The sequence below is a fragment of the Nilaparvata lugens genome, chromosome 4 (genome assembly GCF_014356525.2).
Source record: "Nilaparvata lugens isolate BPH chromosome 4, ASM1435652v1, whole genome shotgun sequence".
NCBI classification, from domain to species: Eukaryota; Metazoa; Arthropoda; class Insecta; order Hemiptera; family Delphacidae; genus Nilaparvata; species Nilaparvata lugens.
The window spans coordinates 19,821,886-19,841,712 of NC_052507.1; the positions used below are offsets into that span (position 1 = coordinate 19,821,886).

Sequence of the window (19,827 nt, forward strand, 5' to 3'; positions counted from 1 at the left end):
AACTTGTACGCTAGTTTTATTTATTTATTTATCTATAAATCAATGAATACAATATCATTCTCAACTATGAATGATTGGGAAAGGAACAACAAGCTTAAAGCCCAAAACTGTTCTTTTGAATTTCTGCTACCATTGAACTCTACACGTCAATCTTGATGTCCATTGTTGTAAATCATTCTCTAATTGAATGATATATATCATGAATTAAACAGGAAAAAAGCTATGGAACATAGAACAATACATATTGATTGGATTAATTGGAAAATGTGATTCTACAATAGTCGGAGATATTGATTATAATATATGGGAGCATAATTTGAGGAAAATAAATTACTGACATTTCTGAAAGATACCATTAAGAATGTTATCACCTTTGAACATCCTCCACGGGAGCCCGGGAGCCCTTTTCGGGATAAGTTGAATAATATGGACAATGACAAGATATTGTCCAACCAGGTCTCATATAGAATGAAAGGCTCTTTCACTATATCACCCTCACCGGAAGAGGAATTTCAATGTAGGTACACATTAGGTGATTCTAATTGGACTAGGATCTTATTATTAAGAATTCATAAACCTGATAAGATTGAAATCTACGTTTTATTGATAATGTTTGAATAAATAGTGCACATACACTTACGATAATATCACAGTCACAATAAATAATAACAACAATATGAATAGTTAAATATAATAAATAAATAATAACAATAATTATAAAGAAAGAGATGATTAAACACCATTTAATGAAGACAAAATTAGGAGAAATATGCTATTTACATTAGATGAAGCATTACATTAGGTCACTATCTTATTTTTCATGAAATATACATCCCTCTCACTTCCACAGTTTTCTTAAGAGAATAGAGTTAATAGTTATCCAGTGAGCGTGTCAGAATAGTTCAAGTAAACTTTCAAATTCTAATACATTTTCGAACGAGATTATGAGTATTTATAGATGAATACATTATAAAAACATTCACAAGTAATTATGGCCAACAATATAATTTATACTTTGAATATGACGATTGGACTGTAATAGCAACAATATTTAACTTATTCCTATATCAGATGATGATGATGATAATAAAGATTAACATTTCAGTCTAATTCAATAATTTATGTTTAAAGTATAGGAAACAATATATTTCAAGAATGACTTACATAATAAATAGTACGACTTGCATTATTGCACTAGTCAATAGGTAATTTCCGATACAATCCTACAGTAGATAAATACATTGAATAAATAAATTTATGTTAAGCTTATACTAAGTTCTCTATTCAACCACTCTATATGCTTTTCTAAGTACCACACTTGAAATTTTGATAGCATTAGGGAATATGTCCATTTATGTAAAATACAAGCTTCTCTTGATAAAATCACAATAAAATAAAAATATAAAACTAGACGATGGCTTTGTGGAATTGAAAAGGTGTCAAACAGGAGAATAATTAACAAATTAGTGGAAGTCTCATAGAATCCTAGAATAACTGAAAATCAATTTATTTTTCATACTCGAGATTCAATAATTTTTTGTACAAATTTTCAAATATTGTTCTTTCCAAATAATCTATAAAAATGAATATCAACATCACACTATCCTCTATTGAATCTAATTATTCTAAACACTCATTGAGACATTTCCAATTGGTTAGCAATACTGATTCTAATTTTCAAATTTCTATAAACTTGCTCGACTTAAAACTTGATCTATAAGTATTTATGAATATTCAATAATGCACACAATTAAAACCATGAATTCACAGACAAAATATAGCTAATTTTGACTTCATATACTACTGTTTTCAAATTATTTCAGGACTACAGCTATACAATACAATATTTACAGTTTTGAACTGACATGAAATACATAGGTACTAAGGATACCAATCCCAAATACATAGGGTACTGAAGAAACCATTTCTTCAAATACATCAAGAGTTGTAAGACATGAAGAGTAAAACAATAATAATTGATTTCTTTGAAATCCCATGTTCCTATCAATGTTCTCTGGTCAAATACGTAAAAAATTCAAAGTTAAATATAAATTTATAAAGGGTATTCATATTGTTAATGTAAGAACAAGTACTGTTTCACAATCCTGCTGAAAAACCCTCGCCTATTTTTTATATTATAATAGGGAAAGCATAAACCATTCTTACAGATTTTCTGCAGTGTTCAAATAAATAATTGATAGGACAAAGAAATGTGATGCTCTGCATCTTTAAATTACATAATCGATTTAACAATAATTTTCTGCCGTTTTTCAATGAACAATCAATAAAATAAAGAAATTATGAGATGCTCTGCATCTTTAAATTTTACATAATCGATTTCATAATAATTCGTGAAAGTGAACTGGGGATCGAGCAGTCAATGTTCGATTAGCAGCATCAATTTTGAATAAGTTGATTTGTGTTTTTGAAACAGTTTAAACTGGGTATCGAGCAGTTAACGTTTGATTGGCAGCATCAATTTTGAATAAGTTGATTTGTTTGATTAGCAGCATCAATAATTATTGTGATTGAGTTGATTCGTTTTTCTGAACCAGTTGCGCGCCGACCAGCGAGACAACCGGAGCACTCGCAGCACTCAGGAGCTGGTTGACATCTGATCGGTGAGGTGAGTGAACACCTCGAGCACGAACTCCATCACGTTCATGTAGTCCCGGAAGATGAGCCAGTCCCGGATGTGACGGTCTGTGTCCGAGGGCAGGTGGCGGACATCGTCCGGCATGATTGAGCGCTCAATGTCTGGTCGCATCTTGATTTTAAAATTGCCGATCACCGAGTTCACTTCGCAAAGAACCTGTATAAGCAGAAAATAGCAAATTATTATCACATCGTCTCTAAAAAACAAAACAAAATCTATCATGAATGTTCAATGAAATACTCTATACTGTTCTAGAAAATCTCTACTGAAACAATTAAACTTCGCTTTTTCTTGACTGAGTTAGTCTAGTTTATTTTTCATCAATAAACACCACGAATACAAAATCTAACAATGCTTGCTAAGACGACAGACATATCAGCATACACTCCAAGATGAAGTTAAAGCTCTACTATGAAATCATAGCTAGTCTACAAGTAATGTAGGCGAAAAACTGTTTTGATTAGAAATAAACTGGAATACTGAACGAAAATCCATATCCAGTAGAAGTATATTTAACATCTCAAATTGGCAAGCTCCTTCACTAATATTGATCATTTTCGAAAAGTGCCAACTTCCATGAGATCAACAAATAATTTTCGTTTATAAAGCTAGCTCTACTCTAATGAAGAACATCATGAAATCACATGGGGTTCGTGAAATAACTTATTTGAATTGAATTGTTTCGATTAAAGCGAAAGGAATAAACTGATAGGAAAAGAGATCCACTAGTGTGTAAACAAACATATTTTCAGCCATAAACTCAGAATAAACTGTTCAATGTCATCTCTCTGCATAAAAACATCATTGAATTTTTGTCTTTTTGGATAATTTACTCACATTATTCATGTTTTATTGTGTTACATTATTATCCAATAACTGATTCTAATGGAAAGTCATAGATTCATTATGAAATTAGAAATTTGCATCTCGGTGCTTGGAAAGTGAACTCACCGTTCTCAATTCATCGAGACTACGCTTGAAGTGGTCTTGGAATTTAGTGCCCAAGAAATCGTGGTCCCTGGCCACTGCCTCCATGCCAACAGCCACACGCTGCAGGTACTCGTACGAGTCGAGTAGGGCCGTTTCCAACTGAAACAAATGAAAAATACCATTATTAGATCATATCGATTCAAGGAAGCTTCAGAAATTGTGATGTGAATTTATCAAGTTATTTATTAAACAGGATTACTTGTTTTTTTTTGAGACAGTAATATTGTATTATTGATGCTAGGAAAACTATCACACATCTCTAGTGAATTAAGAAAAACTAGAAGTTAACTGCATATCATCACACAGGCACAGAATTTGTATAATGTTCAGAGCCAATAGAAACCGATTAAATTGTTTCTGTTGTTGCAGTAGGCTACGATTTAAGTGGATAGAGGAAAGCAAGATGTTTATGTTAATCTGTTTTGTGACATCAACTTATTCTGGACTCATCAGTTGAGTAAAACATTAATTGTATTATTCATCCTTCTCCACATCATGATTTAAAAATGGATGCACTTTAAAATATACATCAATATTGAATAGACATGAAATTAAAATCGCTACCGCCATAAGTGTGGGAAATAGAGTCATTAATTGAATTTATAATCAAAAGATTGTGGAGCAGCTTTCAGAGTTTGTTTTCGCATTGAGTTCATTATAGTAGAAAGATTAATTTCATATAAACACCCAACGTTGTAACGTTTCGGGCGCAATAGCTCCAGTTGTCATTATATCTGTAAACTTCATTGTATCAACCTCATGATTTGAAAACTCACCTCCAACTTTGTCTTGAACTCCTTTGGTAGAGTTTGGTTGAGCTGTTTTGGAACTGTAGGTAACCAAGTGTAACCTTTATTCGCATCGAACTCCTTGAGAAGTTGAGCTAGAGGCTTCTGGAATGTCTCTGACACCTGAAACAAAGATAAAGATTTTCATGGAATATTTGAATAAAGTTCAAGTTCAGGATTCATCAAGACAATAATCGGGATATTTCAAAACACTTGTTATTAAATGTTTTTGGCTGATTATACTACAGACAAAATTTGACAAAAATTTTGTTTCTCTACTTGCTACCTCCATCTGACGATTAAGAATGTAAGTTTCATGACTGAAGAGTGTGAATCAGTATCAGTGTTATAATTGAGTCTGTTGAGCAGCCTATCAATACACAAAATTCTCTGTCTTTTGTTCACGAATAATTGTCAATTGAAATGTATGTGAACCATATTGATGCGAAGTTGTAGACAAAACTTGTAGAGGTATGTTGACTGTGGAAGTCAATGACTGAAGTGATGACCACCATCCCGTGTGTTCTAGTTGAACTATTACCATCAGACACAAAGCAACAATGTCGAGCTTGTTTAGTAGAGTAGACATTGTAGACATTGCATGCATGCGTACTTGATATCGAAACTTTTTTGTGAACGTTCACCCTCGTTCCATCTCGCTCTACTCTCTGTCCATCGGCATCTAATGAGAACCTAATTTGTTAAAAGTTTTTGGAGACAGCAATAATTGAAAACCATTAGGAGGAGATTAGACCGTCGTATGTTGGTTTTGTATAATTGCAGGTGACACGCGAGGCATTTCCTTCCGAGCCGACAGGAGTCACCACTGCATGCATTGTGGGGCACCCAGCAGCATTCATGGGTGTAACCAGTTTCTGATTGTCTATCCGTTGTTCGACTGGAGGATCGTCTGGGATGTCAACCTGCCCCAATGATTAGCGCAGTGGCAGCCACAGTTGTCTGTCTACTGCCAGTGCTTGTCATCAACTCCTCTCTCCACCATCAATGCTTTTTGAGCAATCTATTATTGATTCTTTCAAATGAAAAGCCTCGCTGATCGCTGTATCAATCCGCTTCCTGTCCTTATAGGGAGGGGGGCCTATATAACAATTGATATGAGTTTTGAATGTTCTTAGTAAATTAAAATTCAGGCTATACAAACAGACAGTCTGAGTCAACAATTGAAATAAAACTTCAATTAGACTAAAGTCTGCTAGTGCACCAACTATTTTTCTAAACTCTACTTTCAAATTATTGTTTATAAAGTCATCAAGTGATTTAATTGATATATTAAATGTTTATTGTTTCGAACATTCAAAATATGCTATGAGAGTAGAGTGGAGCCATCATAGCTGTTTCTAGAAAACTTCAAGTTTTGCTTGGAAAATAGAATTTGAGTGTTGGAGATAATAGTGTCAATAATTCAAATTCATTGATTTGTAATGATTTCGTTAGCGGAATTTTCTCACAGCTGTAACTTAACTATGATGACAATCTAAAGTTGTGAATAGATTGTGTCATCAATCGGCATGACTCGTTTATGTTTGGAGTTAAATAAACATTCAATAATCTATTTGGTATTTCGATCGGGTTTTCTCAAGATAATCGAGAGGAAATAAGCAAAATGTCTGAGAATAACATTTTTTTACAATATCTGATGCAATTTTCCTGCCCAGTGTGGAACAATGTCTGAATTTTTTCCAGACAGCCTGTCGCCTCATAAAACTTTTGTATCGAGGTGAAAAATCTAAAAAAGTCACGTTTGTATAAATGACACTGCTTTAAGATATGCAGATCTACAGAGAAAGTTGTAGCGTGGGAGAATAGAGAAAATCAATTCCAGGAAAAGGATAAATCACGTGATTTTCAGTTCAATTCATAATAGTGTCTACTCAAGTGGATATATCGGAGCAAACATCAATCAGTTTCAAAATACGTGCTCGAACCTACATTCTCATTTATTCCCAAGAGACTTGAATTCAATTGTTCCCAGGAGTGCATTCTCTATTTTGGGCTCATACAGATATTAAAAACGCACTCAGTAAATATTGCAATAGATGTTGAAATTTAAAAATCGATACTAATACAAGAGTGCAGTACATGTGACTATGATAGTCTTGTCCTATCAAGCTTCAATCAGAGTTATTTCAATCCTAACTTTAAAAGGTTAAAATCGAATCCAAATTATTGGATTAAACAATTAAGTACATTGTTAACATCAAACCATTGAATATGGCGTATTGCTCATGTTTGTAATGTTCTGACCAAAATCTGTAGCTTTGCAGAGTCTGCGAATGGATGGATTTAAAAATATCTGTCGCCAGCTATACAACATTGTTTATGCAACCATGGAAAAACGTAGAACTGTGGATAGGTAGGATATGATTAGTATTAGTATCAACCAATAATTTTTCTTCTCGACAGTGAACATTATTTTAGTTGAGCATGTACGATAGCGCCGAAAGCCTGTTATCTTGAGACGACAACGACAACGGTCAATGTGAAGCGGCTGCTTTATTATTGAATGGCAATGACATGGAGCCAGAGCGTCTGGCTTGGCTTGGCTTGGCTGTGGCGGTGAGTGCTAGACAGCTTGACGCCAACAAGCAGTGGCGCGGCGGCTATTTTGCCTACAGTTTATAGCTTCATTTCCTTTGCCCGATCGTGTTTGACGTGCATCGTAAAAACGCGGTACAAAGTTCGATATATCCCAATGCTCAACAACATCACAATCATCATCATGATGTCTGTATTGGACTTCTCACGCGTGTTTAGCCACTTTGGTTGCACCATTGTGTCAACCGTGAGTTTCCGTTGTCTCACGCCTCTAAGCACGTCTCCTCTTTAAAAGTCGTGCGCATTAAGTTTTGGTCATTTTTTATGCGTCATCGGCAGAACCTTGCAAAAATACACTTACTCTTGAACTTTTTCTAAGGCGCAAAATGATGAATATTTCATCATCAATGTCGAAGTGATATTGAGAATTTACAGAACATGCTTGCAATTATTATTGTTTACACTACAAAACTTAATTGTATTTCCCCCAATCAATTTTCCTCAACTGGACATACAAAATTCAATATGTTTGTTTATTTCCGATTGAATTTTGAAAAAAATATGAATGGCATGATACATTTACTCCAACACATAACAATAACTACTCTTTATCCCTACTTCAAGGAAGTAGCTTACTTCAGCAAGAAATAAAAATGATAAATCATATTTTGAACACAAAATTTAGTCTTAACTGGGTTTTCTAGTCCAAATATTTTGTATTATTTCCAAATTCAGTACTGTAAACATATTTTGACCAGAAAATCTAGTTTTGACTGGGTTTTCTACTTCTTATTATTGTAGTTTGTGACCACTGAGATACAGTACTTGTTTCTCATGAGTTCCATATCAGTTTATGGATTATTATCAGTAAAAAGTTTTTGAATATTCTTTAGTATTTCATCTATTGAGTCAGAATATTTTCTTCTTTGGTTTCTGGGCTAATGAACTTTTCATCTCTGACCGTTGCCCAAGAAGAGCTAAGTCTTGTAGTTTCCGGTGGTTCATAACTCACAGGATGTGTTCAAATAGTGTTGTCTGTCCAACACCTAGGGCGCGCTCTGTGTATTCATTCACTCTCATTTTCATTCTTCTGTCCGTCTTTAAAATACTGATCCAGAAGAGGAAACTTATTTGTTTAGTGTCTTCCACAGCTGGTTCCATCAAACAGTTATCGGAGCTAGTGCAAGAGGTCATAACACTTAACAACTCCAATACTGCGTTCAAACTTGTTCGACATCAGGAGATCAAATGTCTTTACATTTGGAATATAATCTATATATAGCTTTTGTATGGGAAAATTTATCATGACTTCCAATTCATTCATTCTCATCACAGATCAAAATGATCTATACATGCACAATAACCGTTTCATACGAATTTGTATTTTAGCTTTGTGCAGGCAATTCCCAAAAGTTGGTAAATTGATAAACAAAGAAAGAAAATATAATTTCGTTCGCTTTTAAATATAGTACGAACAGAAACTGGAAATTCAAAGCAATTCTGTATGCATGTAAACACACCATAATAGTATTGAACTTTGTTATTCAAGGACTATAGAAAGAGGTCTGGACATGCGGCCATATTGATGCTTGTTGAAAATTTTGTTTACAAGTATAATATTATAGTGTATGTATATACTACATATTGTAGTATACTCTGATAAAATGATATATTATGTAATCAACACATTCAGTCTCGCTCCAAATTAACATTGGTGTCATGAACTCTATAGACCTAGGGGTTCGTACTGATGGAAATTGAGTATCTAAAAACTTATTCAATGTACTAACACATAATTCGTTACAACGAAAACTCAATATTTATGTTCTATTCTGTAATTCATATAATAATTTAAAAGAAAAACAATCCGTAATATCCATAATATCTTTGTATTATAATATCCATAATAAGTTTTGGATAAGATTTAAAATAAATCAAATTATAGCATCGAAATTGATTCAGAATCAGCTGGAAGCGTTTCTGAGAGAGGTTCTAGGCCCATATTATGCGCCATCTCGGTTTAAACGGAGGAGGATCAGCTGTTTATTCAATCCTCGAATGAAACACAATATGATTGGAACCATATTAACATGTAATCGTAGATTAGCGTTGAACGCTAATTTTGTTGTTACAGCAGCTGTTTACCATTGTATGACTTGATAATATTGTCACTAAATATTATTGTAATGTGGAAATGAAGCGAATGAAACTCACGTAGGGATCGATGAACGTCGAGTAGTCATTGATGGCGACCTGAGCTGAGACGGTGATGATGTTGATGAGCTCCTTGTTGCTGATCTCGGACGGCATCGAGTAGTAGGACACATCGACAGAGTCGCCGACCTGGTCGGGGTAGTAGGGTCCGACCTGGCAGGGGTTCGTCCAGAAGGGCGGTTCGTCGTCCAGACGTCGCGGCGAACGGGATCCCATCGGTGCGGCTGTGGTTGTGTTGGGCAGGTTGACTAGGCTCAGTACACAGGCGCTCAATGTCAGCACTTCGACTAGTTCTGCACAAAAGAAGACGAAGTACACATAAAATACTGAACATAAATACAGACAGAACAGCATAAAAATCAACCAACCCATTAACAACATCGTGAATACTGTGAAGCCAGTTTACACACACATCGATTTTTGAACGTTCAATTTCTTGCCGTCCTAATGAAATCTACAAGATCAAACGGAGCTTGGCAAACACATGAAAACATCATCCAGAAAGCGGGGAACAAATTTCGATCACTTTGAACATATGATTATTGTTGACGCTTGTTTAAAATTGAAAGCAAGTTTTTATTCTTCTCTTCCGAATTAATAAACATATGATATTATTGTTAATATATTTCATTCAGATTTCTCGATGAGGTTGGATTCGACATTACGTCAGCTACAATATTTTCTGATGTAAATTTTCGACGGTTGAGACAGCCTCGATGGTTTCTCATAATTTCAACCTTTGAACATGTTTTTCCCATTCATATGAAATCTCATTCTTACTCAGATTGTAACTCATTCAATGAACATAATATTTATGTTATAGAATATATAATGATAAAATATATTTATAATATTTTATCATGATAATAGACAATGGTATTAGGTTTCTTCATTTCAATGAAAATGATTCAGGTTACTGTATTTAAAAAATCGCGGTATAATAAAACCCATCAAAAACATAATAGAAAAAATTATAAATCATGGCTGAAAGGGAATCAGATAAACGCGTTAATTGATGAAGAGGAGGAATTAATGAAAGAAAGTGAAAGATATTTCAATTACTTCGTTGATAATGTCCATATTTCACAATTATTCTAGCCCCTTAAAGAGAGAATGAGTATAACCATGTTGTTTAACATCCTCAATTTCTTGTGAATGAGAATAAGATTTTTGTTTGATATCAATTCAATTGAATTTTTCAATTTTTACACTTGATGAATCTGATTTTCAGATTTATTCCTGTTCATGAATGCACAGTGTAATGCAAGGACACTTATGCCTCAGGAACTCATACCATTGTAAATTGCAGTATTACAGTACTATATTCCATCTGTTTGTTACTTGTGTTAGTTAAAAATAGTGGAGAGATAGCTCCTATAGTTCTATTCCATAATGGATTGTGCTGAATAAATTTTCACACATTATATTCTTACAATATTGAACAAAGGACTTATCATAAAGGTTAGTGGATACGCGAGAATGAAGGGAACGAGGAATAATGTATTTTTCATTTCCAAGTTGAAACCTCAACTTTAGAAATTATAATTTTGTATGCTACCTCTTTCCGTTTCATTTTTAACAAGTCTACATTTATATTTTATAGTTTTTTTACAGCCTTTCATCAATAACACCGACTCGATCTTCGTTTTCTCATTAATACTCTTCTCCTTTGCTTTTTCAGCCTTTTAGGATTTCCATTTCCGTTTCGTTCAGTTTCAGCTGTTATTATTGTTGTGCCCATTTTAACGAGTTTCAATCTGTGCCACCTTTCAACAGCAATTGGCTGGTTGTCTTCTGTAATCTGCGCTAATTGGGCGGCAAAGCTATCTGTTGGAAAAGGCAATACTTCCAGCTCATAGTTGAGCTAGCAAGAATAAAGCCGCGACGCTGCAGAATAGAATTGAATGGAGAATATTCTGGAGGCCGTCCATCCGATTAACGGGAAATGTTTGTCCCTGTTTCAACGGCCATATCGTCTACATGACTGAATTTTGTTCAGGATTCATCTGTTGACTAGAATATGAGGTAAATATCCCGGTTCTACCATATAGAGAGCATGGAGGAACATTGTTATTGTTCGTCTCTGCTTCTATCCCCTGTTCAATACAACGAGAAATAAATAAATAAATAGGGGATCTACTGATAAAATACGAGTAACTCACTGGGTTCTCAGGGTTATCAGTCTCGAACTGCGAAAAAACTCAAATATAATTATTTACATGGAATGCATTGGAAATTATTTTCAAATATACTAATCTTTATCAAGAGATACTTCGAGATACTGGTAGATGAGATCTTATTCTCAAGGAAATTTGCCTTTCTATACTTTGACACCCCGAATGCACTTAATTCGTCAACAAATCCCATTATTGTGATACTTGGAGTTACTAATAAATTGAGAGTAGAAAATTACCAAGTGAATTATTCATCAATTTGTCCCAATTTATTCAGATCTATTCATTCAAATCGCAAAATCATTTGAACTATAAGAACTCAAATTATCATAATGTTATCATTTTTAAATTTTTTGAACCACTGCTGCTTCAAAAATATGAAATTGAGCAATTTAATCGATATTTGCATCCTAGCAACCGAGTATAATGAACAAGTGAGATGTTTTATTGGGTTTGCATGTAGTGGGCCTACGTGACAGAGACAGACCTAGTAGGCCTATTGGCCACCGTTTAACGAGCCCTTGTGAACTGTCACCAGACTGGATGCAAGCAGCTAAGGAATTGCGTGGAATGATGAATTGGAAACATTAGTCTGCAATTATGAACGGTAATTGGCATAGCTGTTTCCTCCATTACAGGTAGGATTAGCGGAAAAAACCGCAGCTCTTCTCAGTTGCAATACGTTTAATGTTTATGACCGGGCTGTTCCCATACTCAAGTATCAGTCTAGCCACTGATGCACACAATGTAGACTATTTTTTACAAGTGATACACGCATACAACCCTATGTCGGCTATGTCAAGTTGCGCCATCTTGATCAGGATTTTTTATACATTCCACCAACAATTTCAGGAATAATTGAGACAAAATACCAGGTTTGATTCTAAAGTAATCTCAATCAATGACTTGAGATTCTTCTCCCCTAAAAAACGTCCCACTGTATTAACGTAATTCCAAACCGTGGACTATGGAAAGCAAACCGCATTACCAATCTGTGAAGATAAAAACATTTTCTTACGTTCTTCAAAATATTATTCCAGATCTAAATCATCCATTAAATTTTCATACAATTGCATTAATCTCTTGGCTTGAGCACTGTAAGTTCAGAGAATAGTACTCCTTCCCTGTCCAATTATATTACAATTTTTCTCATTATTCTATATTTCAATTTTCTTCCTATAAACTAATAGAGCTGCAAGTATCCCTCAGTATTTGTAAATGTATCGATAAATGGAATAAATAATTATATTCATCCACATTGAGTGTAATCGTTTTCAATATCATATCATGTAATCAAATTATCATATGATATGACAAATGAAAACCATTACATTTTGTTTTGTACCACTATGCTATTGTTACTTCAGTACATTCAAGTGAAATATGATAAAAGTGCTTCCAAATTCTTAAAATGAAATAAAGTTTGTTATTTGAGAAACAAGACGAATTGAAGCTATTATGACAACTGTTTGAACAAATCACTCCAGTAACTAATCATTATGAACTCGAGAAGTTATAGATGACAGTGATGAGAATCAAGCGACACTTTTTGCTTAAAGAAAGATAGAGGCATTCAGTTTGTTACTAATTGTCGGCCAACCGATAGACATGACACAGACAACGATCCAGGTCTACCACTTATTTATTAAGACGAAGATTGCTCAGGCCATCCATCCCCTCACCTCCCATGAAGATGCGCTCTCGTCTGCCTGCTAAAGAATTCGACCTACCGGTGATCCAATCAACTGAGAAGCCGGTCCAGCTCATAAGATGTGACACTTGGCCAAGACCGTACATATGAGCACCGAGCTATTAGCCACATATTTCCGGCAGCAATTAATGCGATATTTTACATGACGAATGTCATCACATGACATTCGCTGAGCAATAAAAAAAGTTGCCATTGCCTTGGCTGGCCTGATTCACCCCGTCGATGATTCAATCCCACTGCAGATGGACATCGTATATTTTCGAGAATTTGTTGCCTCAAGTGCTATTCACTTCTCATGCATATCATGCTGCCATGACGTATGTTTATACATGATTTATGTATACATAGCCCATTTATTCCGACACTATTATAACTGTTCGTGATCAAGTTATAATGAACCGTGCTCAAACCAAGAATATGATGTACCTATTCATAATGTATCTTTAATTTTTTTGCAAATTTACAAAATAAATATCTTATGTACTCAGTTTCAATACAAACAACAGAAATGAAAAAATCTCAGGAATAAACAAAATCAAATAAATGTTTCAGAAAATGGTCTGCATGGGCAAATGCCTGTGCGCGGACCAGAAAAAAATGTGCGCAGACACTCTAACCACTAACTTATTATGATTGTTGAAAGAATAATTCGAATTTGAGAACGATTACAATTTGAGAATCATTCTCAAACTCAAACGAAGATTTTCATGAGAAAAGCTTTGTTAGAAGCGATTTGTAATCAATTTATAAGCAATCTACAATTTTTTTCTCTATGCATTTTTAGGGTATTCACCAACCGGTAAATTGGGTAATTATCTACCGATCATTCTTCGATCTTACTCTAAATGGAACATAACTTACATAGGCTCACATGATGAATGCATCATTAATTGTACAAAAATAGCTTATTGTATTATACAAAGAATATTGTATAGGTCTAAACTTCTTTCATATATTCAAAAGAAGAATTTTATTGTTTCTATTATCGCTGAAGATCTAAGCAAGAGCAATCTAGATGTAAAACCGGAGTCACTCTCCGGAGAGGTAGAATTCAAGAACTTTGAAAACCTGGCCAGAGGATGACAGGTCTTTTGTTTCATACTGGATACATATGGTATCCTTGACAAGGGGATGAAGACTCGCACAATTATGGTCGATTGGTCACATTCACATTGTAGTACTTAGTGTTGACAGAGAAAGGCAACTTTTCCTTTTTCAAGTAGTGTGTGGTTTCATTCAAGTCATTCTTTCACAGACCGTGGAATTTCACCTCCTGATTGTGAATAGAGAGATCATTGTGACTAAATATAGGTGGTCAGGTAGGCAGGCATTGATGCCAACGTGCAGACTATTCAGCCCTCCCAAGATTGTACAGTTTTCAAAAAGCGTCCTTCCACTCAGTAGCTGAGCATTCAACACTATGTTGCACTGATGCTGGTTTGACAAGCCTTTCTCAACAAAATTATAGCTTCAACGTATATCTTGACTACAAACTGCAGTCAACATTGAGGGCTCTCGTGAACAGGGTAGTACTTTTTCACGTACGATTATATTTTTCTGGCTAGATATTAGGAAAAATCAACCGAATATAACGATAAGGAATCAACATTGAATGTTTACAATATAAAAATTAATTTCTACCCATCTCTTCCTTGATTACTATTGCAGTATGTTCATCTGATGAGTGAATGATAATGGAAATCAGAATATTCAAGAAATGGTGTTCAATCTGATATGAAATTATCCGATTATAGAAATCTATATTATTCTCTCAGCATCAATGAAAGAACTTTCTAGAGTTTAGTTTGTTAGACGTTATCATTCAATACTGTGTATAGACTTCAAGTGCGAGAGAAAATAAAACTGTATAGAATAAAGAGAATTTAGACTATTTTAAAAAATTGAATCATTTATCATGAAATAAGATAATAGAATTATCATTTCGAAAATGAAAAAAATTGTTCATCGGAATGAATTCCTATTCAACCGATTGTGTCAAAAATCTTGAATAGTTAGAAATCCATAAATCAGAACTTTGCAGCCAGTATCCAGAAACAGTTCGTTCTCTATAAATTGATTGTTCACATACATTGAAATGCTCGACATCCTTATAAGTACGAACGAGATGTGTCATGAGTTTTTATTGAGTATCGGCTAATCGGCTAATTAAGCCACCAACTTGCTTGCTGTAATTATTGTTGCTGATCTCCGTACACCTGTGAGTCACCTATCTTGCCTTCAGCCACCCGTCGTCTACAATTTTCACAAAATTACCTAGTTTCGTTTTTTCAGATCTGCTGAGGCACTTATCTCCCCAATCACTCAATTGATAATTATAGATTTTATCAGTTTAATATCAAGCAAATCATTTTATACAAGGAAAATTCCGTTTACCATCTTAGCGCTTCCAGATTTCTGAACTGTATATCCTTGTCTCGAACAATATCATGTTGTTAGAAAAGGATGGGGATTGAACTGCTGAAATTGAATAACACGAACGTTGAAAGAAGAATTACAGAGAGATTATTATGCATTTATTGATTAATTGATTGAGAGAGAGAGAGAGAGAGCGAGTGAGAGATGCTTTGAACTTGAATTCTAATTGGGTTTCAATGGGTGAAAGTAAAAAATGTTTAAAGTTTATAATATAAACTTTAAACATTTTTTTGAAGATTCTATTATGTACATTTTCAATTGAAATTAAATGTATAGTAAATAGAATAGAATAGTGAAATTGATCACCAAAACAATTTATATCTCAACAGGAAAAAACCAAACAAGAGATATAATATTACTCACATTGTTTTGTTTTTTAAATTTGAAATACAGATGTTATTCTATGTGACTGTTTGATGGACATTATCACATCTTCTATGATAATATTATGCTGCACGAGTTTCCCCATACTTGGGTGATTAAAATTTCTCTTTTTTTTAATAGTAAAAAACATGTTATGGTGCATACTCATAAGCATCTTATATGTAAAAAAAAACAGTGATTCACACGTTAGGCCTAGATGGGAACTCCCAAACAAACAAATAGGATGATATGGATTCCGGCACTTTTTATCCATTTGAGTTTATGGACAAGAAGAGAGATTTCTAATTTATTCCAACAACATTCATATATGGTGTTCAACTGTTTTTATACCTATTTTTAGAGAAGAAAAATCAATACCGTTGTAGTAAATACAGCAAGTTCTGTTGGCTGATTCTTTGCTTACACTTGCTTCTATTGTATTATGTCATCGCCGTGGGAATTTGATTTTTATTGTATTGTTCTCCTTCCATGATGCGAACTGGGATCACCATATGACTATAATTAGATTGCATTCAATATTCAGGCCTCTGTGATCGAACACTATTTATCACTGTTCACGGGTTGAAAATGTAGGGAAAATTTGAACTGTGGTAGGGTCAGAAATAATGACAACTCTATGCTGTGACACAATGTACTCCTTCAGTTATGGCTTTCCAGCATGTTGGTATAAAATATCTGAGCTCCGATTGAAAAATTGATCATTAAAAGGCTATTTATTTATTTACTAGTACATAAATCATAACAGAATTATTTGGGAGACAAGAAACAGGCTTAGCTCAAAACTGCCTCTCTACCGATTTTGATAAATAATGCAGTCCAAAATCTTCCACTATTCTTTAAAGAAATGTCCAGTTTAAAAATATATTACATAGGCCTACGGCACAAAAATTTCTAATTTAGATGGATTAGACACATAATAACAACAAAAAAGCAGGTAATTTGGAAAAAAGTGATGTTATTAATATAAATGCTATAGGTCTCATATTTGCTAATTATTAGACTATTATATTGCAATGCAAAACTTCATCTTACAGAGTTCCCTGTTAGGTTTATTCCACGCACTTGACTCTGAGTAAATTGAGAATAGGCCTAATATGGTAATAAAATTAGCATTTATAGTTGAGATAGGAGAGTGATAATATCACGTTAAAAACAAATTGCTCTTTGAGTTTTTTTTTCGAAAATCTTACAGCATTCAAGAAATCTCTGCTACACTTAATGAAAAGATTGTTGTGTACAATAAAATAATCTAAATACAGAGCTTGTTTTCTTTTTTTCCTATGTAAAATATTCAGTTACATGGGCTCCAAATTGCTCATTGCGCTGTGTTAGAACGAACACATGTTCTCCAACTAGCTCCAGAGAGGAATGTTTTGTCTCTTCCACCATTCAATCTAAACAATTTCTAGACTGGCTAAGTCATAAGATGCCGATTGATCAGATGAGTCTACCAATCACAATCAAATCTGAAGCTCTGTGATTTGCTGTTAATGAAAAGTCACGGTCATTAACCCCTGAACATCTCTTAAAGGTAGAAGAATAGCATCGATAATGAATAAGCACAACACACTGTGATGAAAACAGCAATTGGAATGAGAGAATGCTCCAGCAATGGAACCATTATCACCTTTATTGAGAGCTAACGTTACGTATTCTTATGACAGAAAACAATCCTGGGATTCATCTTCCCTTGTATTGTCTAGAGCTACACCTGTCCACGAAGTATCATCTTTGCCTGTTCAAATTTCAAGTACCTACCTATTAAGATGTTAGTTTTCCACTATCAAATGAATAGCCAAACTATCACCGAAGAGGACAAGGAGAAATATTTGAACTTTAAACTTTTTATCCTCTTTGCTATCAGTGAAAACAGAACAATTGTTGGAAATTCTCCTTCCTTGCATTTCAAAGATAATAGGATAATATTATAACTGGCTTGTTATAGGAGTCACTTTGAATTGGGATGGATGTAATATATGAAAAAACTGTAAAGCTTAACAAGGAGCCTATCAATAGATAGGTTATAAGTAGGGCCTAGGTGAACTCAGGGAATCATGCGTTTCGTACGATAACATCAATATATTATCAAAAGCCTCGATAATCAGAATGATTGAGTCATAAGATAAAGAGTATTGAAATCTTGATGAGATTAATTATTCATGAAATATCGAGAGTCACTTGAAATGCAATAATAATAATGAAGTGCAAGGTATGCTGACAAAGCTTAAAGATTTTTCTAAAAGTTCCAATTGTTAAATAAGGACCTGTTCAAGTTTCAATCAGGACTGGGAATTGTAAAAATTCATTACTTCTTGTAGCATGAGTGACAAATGCATTTGTGGCATTTGTGGCTGGAACAAAATGTCATGATCAATAAGATATTGATAATTTGGAATATACATTTTTAATCAATCTCTATGGAATCCGATATACCTATTACTTCCAGGAAGCCCTTATCACTCAGCATTACTGTCTTATCATTTATTAATTTCATTGTTTGTTTTTTTTGTGACGGAACTCAATAAATAATGATGTTTTTTATAAATTCATTGAAAAATAGATCTATAAACTGTTATAGAGTGTTGGGTTTGAAATACATAGAGATAACTGATCAACATTTTTTACAAAATTTTTGTGATAGTATGAGGAAACACATTGATGGAAATGTATAGTGGGAGGTAGCAATGATAATGCATTTATTTGAATGGATAGAAAATCCTAGATTAGTTAAGAAAATAATGTGAAACTTACTTGAAGCAAAGGAACTTGAACGTTGATGGAAACTGGATGCTGCTGGGTACTGTTGGTGAGATGTGGTTCGACATGAATTTGGCGTAACTTTGGAAACGGCACTGACATTTTTCCGGTCTGTCGTTGTGGATTGTTGTGTGAATGACGAGTTTGACGCGACAGATGGTGATAAGGAATGAGATGTGACCGCGGATTCAGCCGGATGCTGATTCACGTGTCGGGACGGAGACGACGTCTTTCCGTCGCATGTGACGCGCACGCCGGGACGCCGGCAGACCTCACTGAAAGGTGCAAACACTGTTCTTTGGTCGCGATCGAGAACGCGGCACATGTCGTCCTCAGACAAGTGTACCGATGGCACAACAGACTCTTGCTCCAAATTGTTTGACAATCCTTTGGATGAGTTAGATCTTCGAAGAGACATCCTCACTTTCGTATCAAGTCCAACACTTTCCGAAACAGCAACCATACTTGCACAACTTGGAAAACTCTTGTCACAAAAATGTTGCCAAGGAAAAGCACACGTACCGGCAAGCCGATAATAAAATCACTTGTTAATTTGGCTTGTGTCGACTGTGAATGTTTATTTAGACTGGCGGAAAGTGGCCGTGTGCCGTGCATATATGACAACCCTCTGAGGATCCCCCACCAGCGCTCATCTGTATGACGAATTCACCGGGTTTTCCATGGTTAACCAATAGTACGAAGCAGGTGTGGTCCTTCCTGGTACGCGATTGGCTGAAAGCTTTGCCTCTACTCATTCACAGCTTTGCGTTTGTGTGCGCGCGCGTGCGCCAGTTAAAAAGTAGTGAGTGTTCGCAGCCTCTCCTCACCCTCCCAACTGTGTCCACTCTGACAGACAGCTTTCTTCCATAAGGAATACACTGTCTCATCGTTGCCACTTCCAATAAACTACAGACGTCTATTGGCTTTCGTAAGAATATTGTAACTTTTATCCTTGTCTGGTTTCCATTTGCGATCCTTTTTATCCTGCTATCAGTAGAAGAGATAGAAGAGGAAAGAGTATCTCTACGAAACACACGCAAGTCAGCCTCCCCTCTCGCCATAAGTCGGCGAGAGAGAGAGAATGAGTGAATGATCCTTAGACAGCTGACCGCTCTCGTGACGTCATGATCTCGTAACAATGTCATCAATGACGTCATTTCG

General features: G+C 34.8%; 1 protein-coding gene across 2 annotated transcripts; it reads right to left on the reverse strand.

Moving 5' to 3' along the window:
- Positions 1-581: 581 nt before the first annotated feature.
- On the reverse strand, positions 582-19,546 carry LOC111047659. 2 transcript variants are annotated; one of them, XR_005571167.1, is made up of 6 exons: positions 18,661-19,262; positions 9,205-9,497; positions 4,423-4,557; positions 3,608-3,745; positions 2,506-2,812; positions 582-2,468 (listed from the first exon to the last, which is right to left on the reverse strand). XR_005571167.1 is itself a non-coding variant. In XM_022333469.2 (5 exons), exons 1-5 carry the CDS (start codon positions 19,127-19,129, stop codon positions 2,597-2,599), a joined length of 1,251 nt encoding a protein of 416 aa, XP_022189161.2. In that variant the 5' UTR covers positions 19,130-19,546; the 3' UTR covers positions 582-2,596. The 2 variants fall into 2 exon arrangements, 1 of the variants encoding a protein (XP_022189161.2); XM_022333469.2 differs by having other exon boundaries at positions 582-2,812; positions 18,661-19,546.
- Positions 19,547-19,827: the final 281 nt, after the last annotated feature.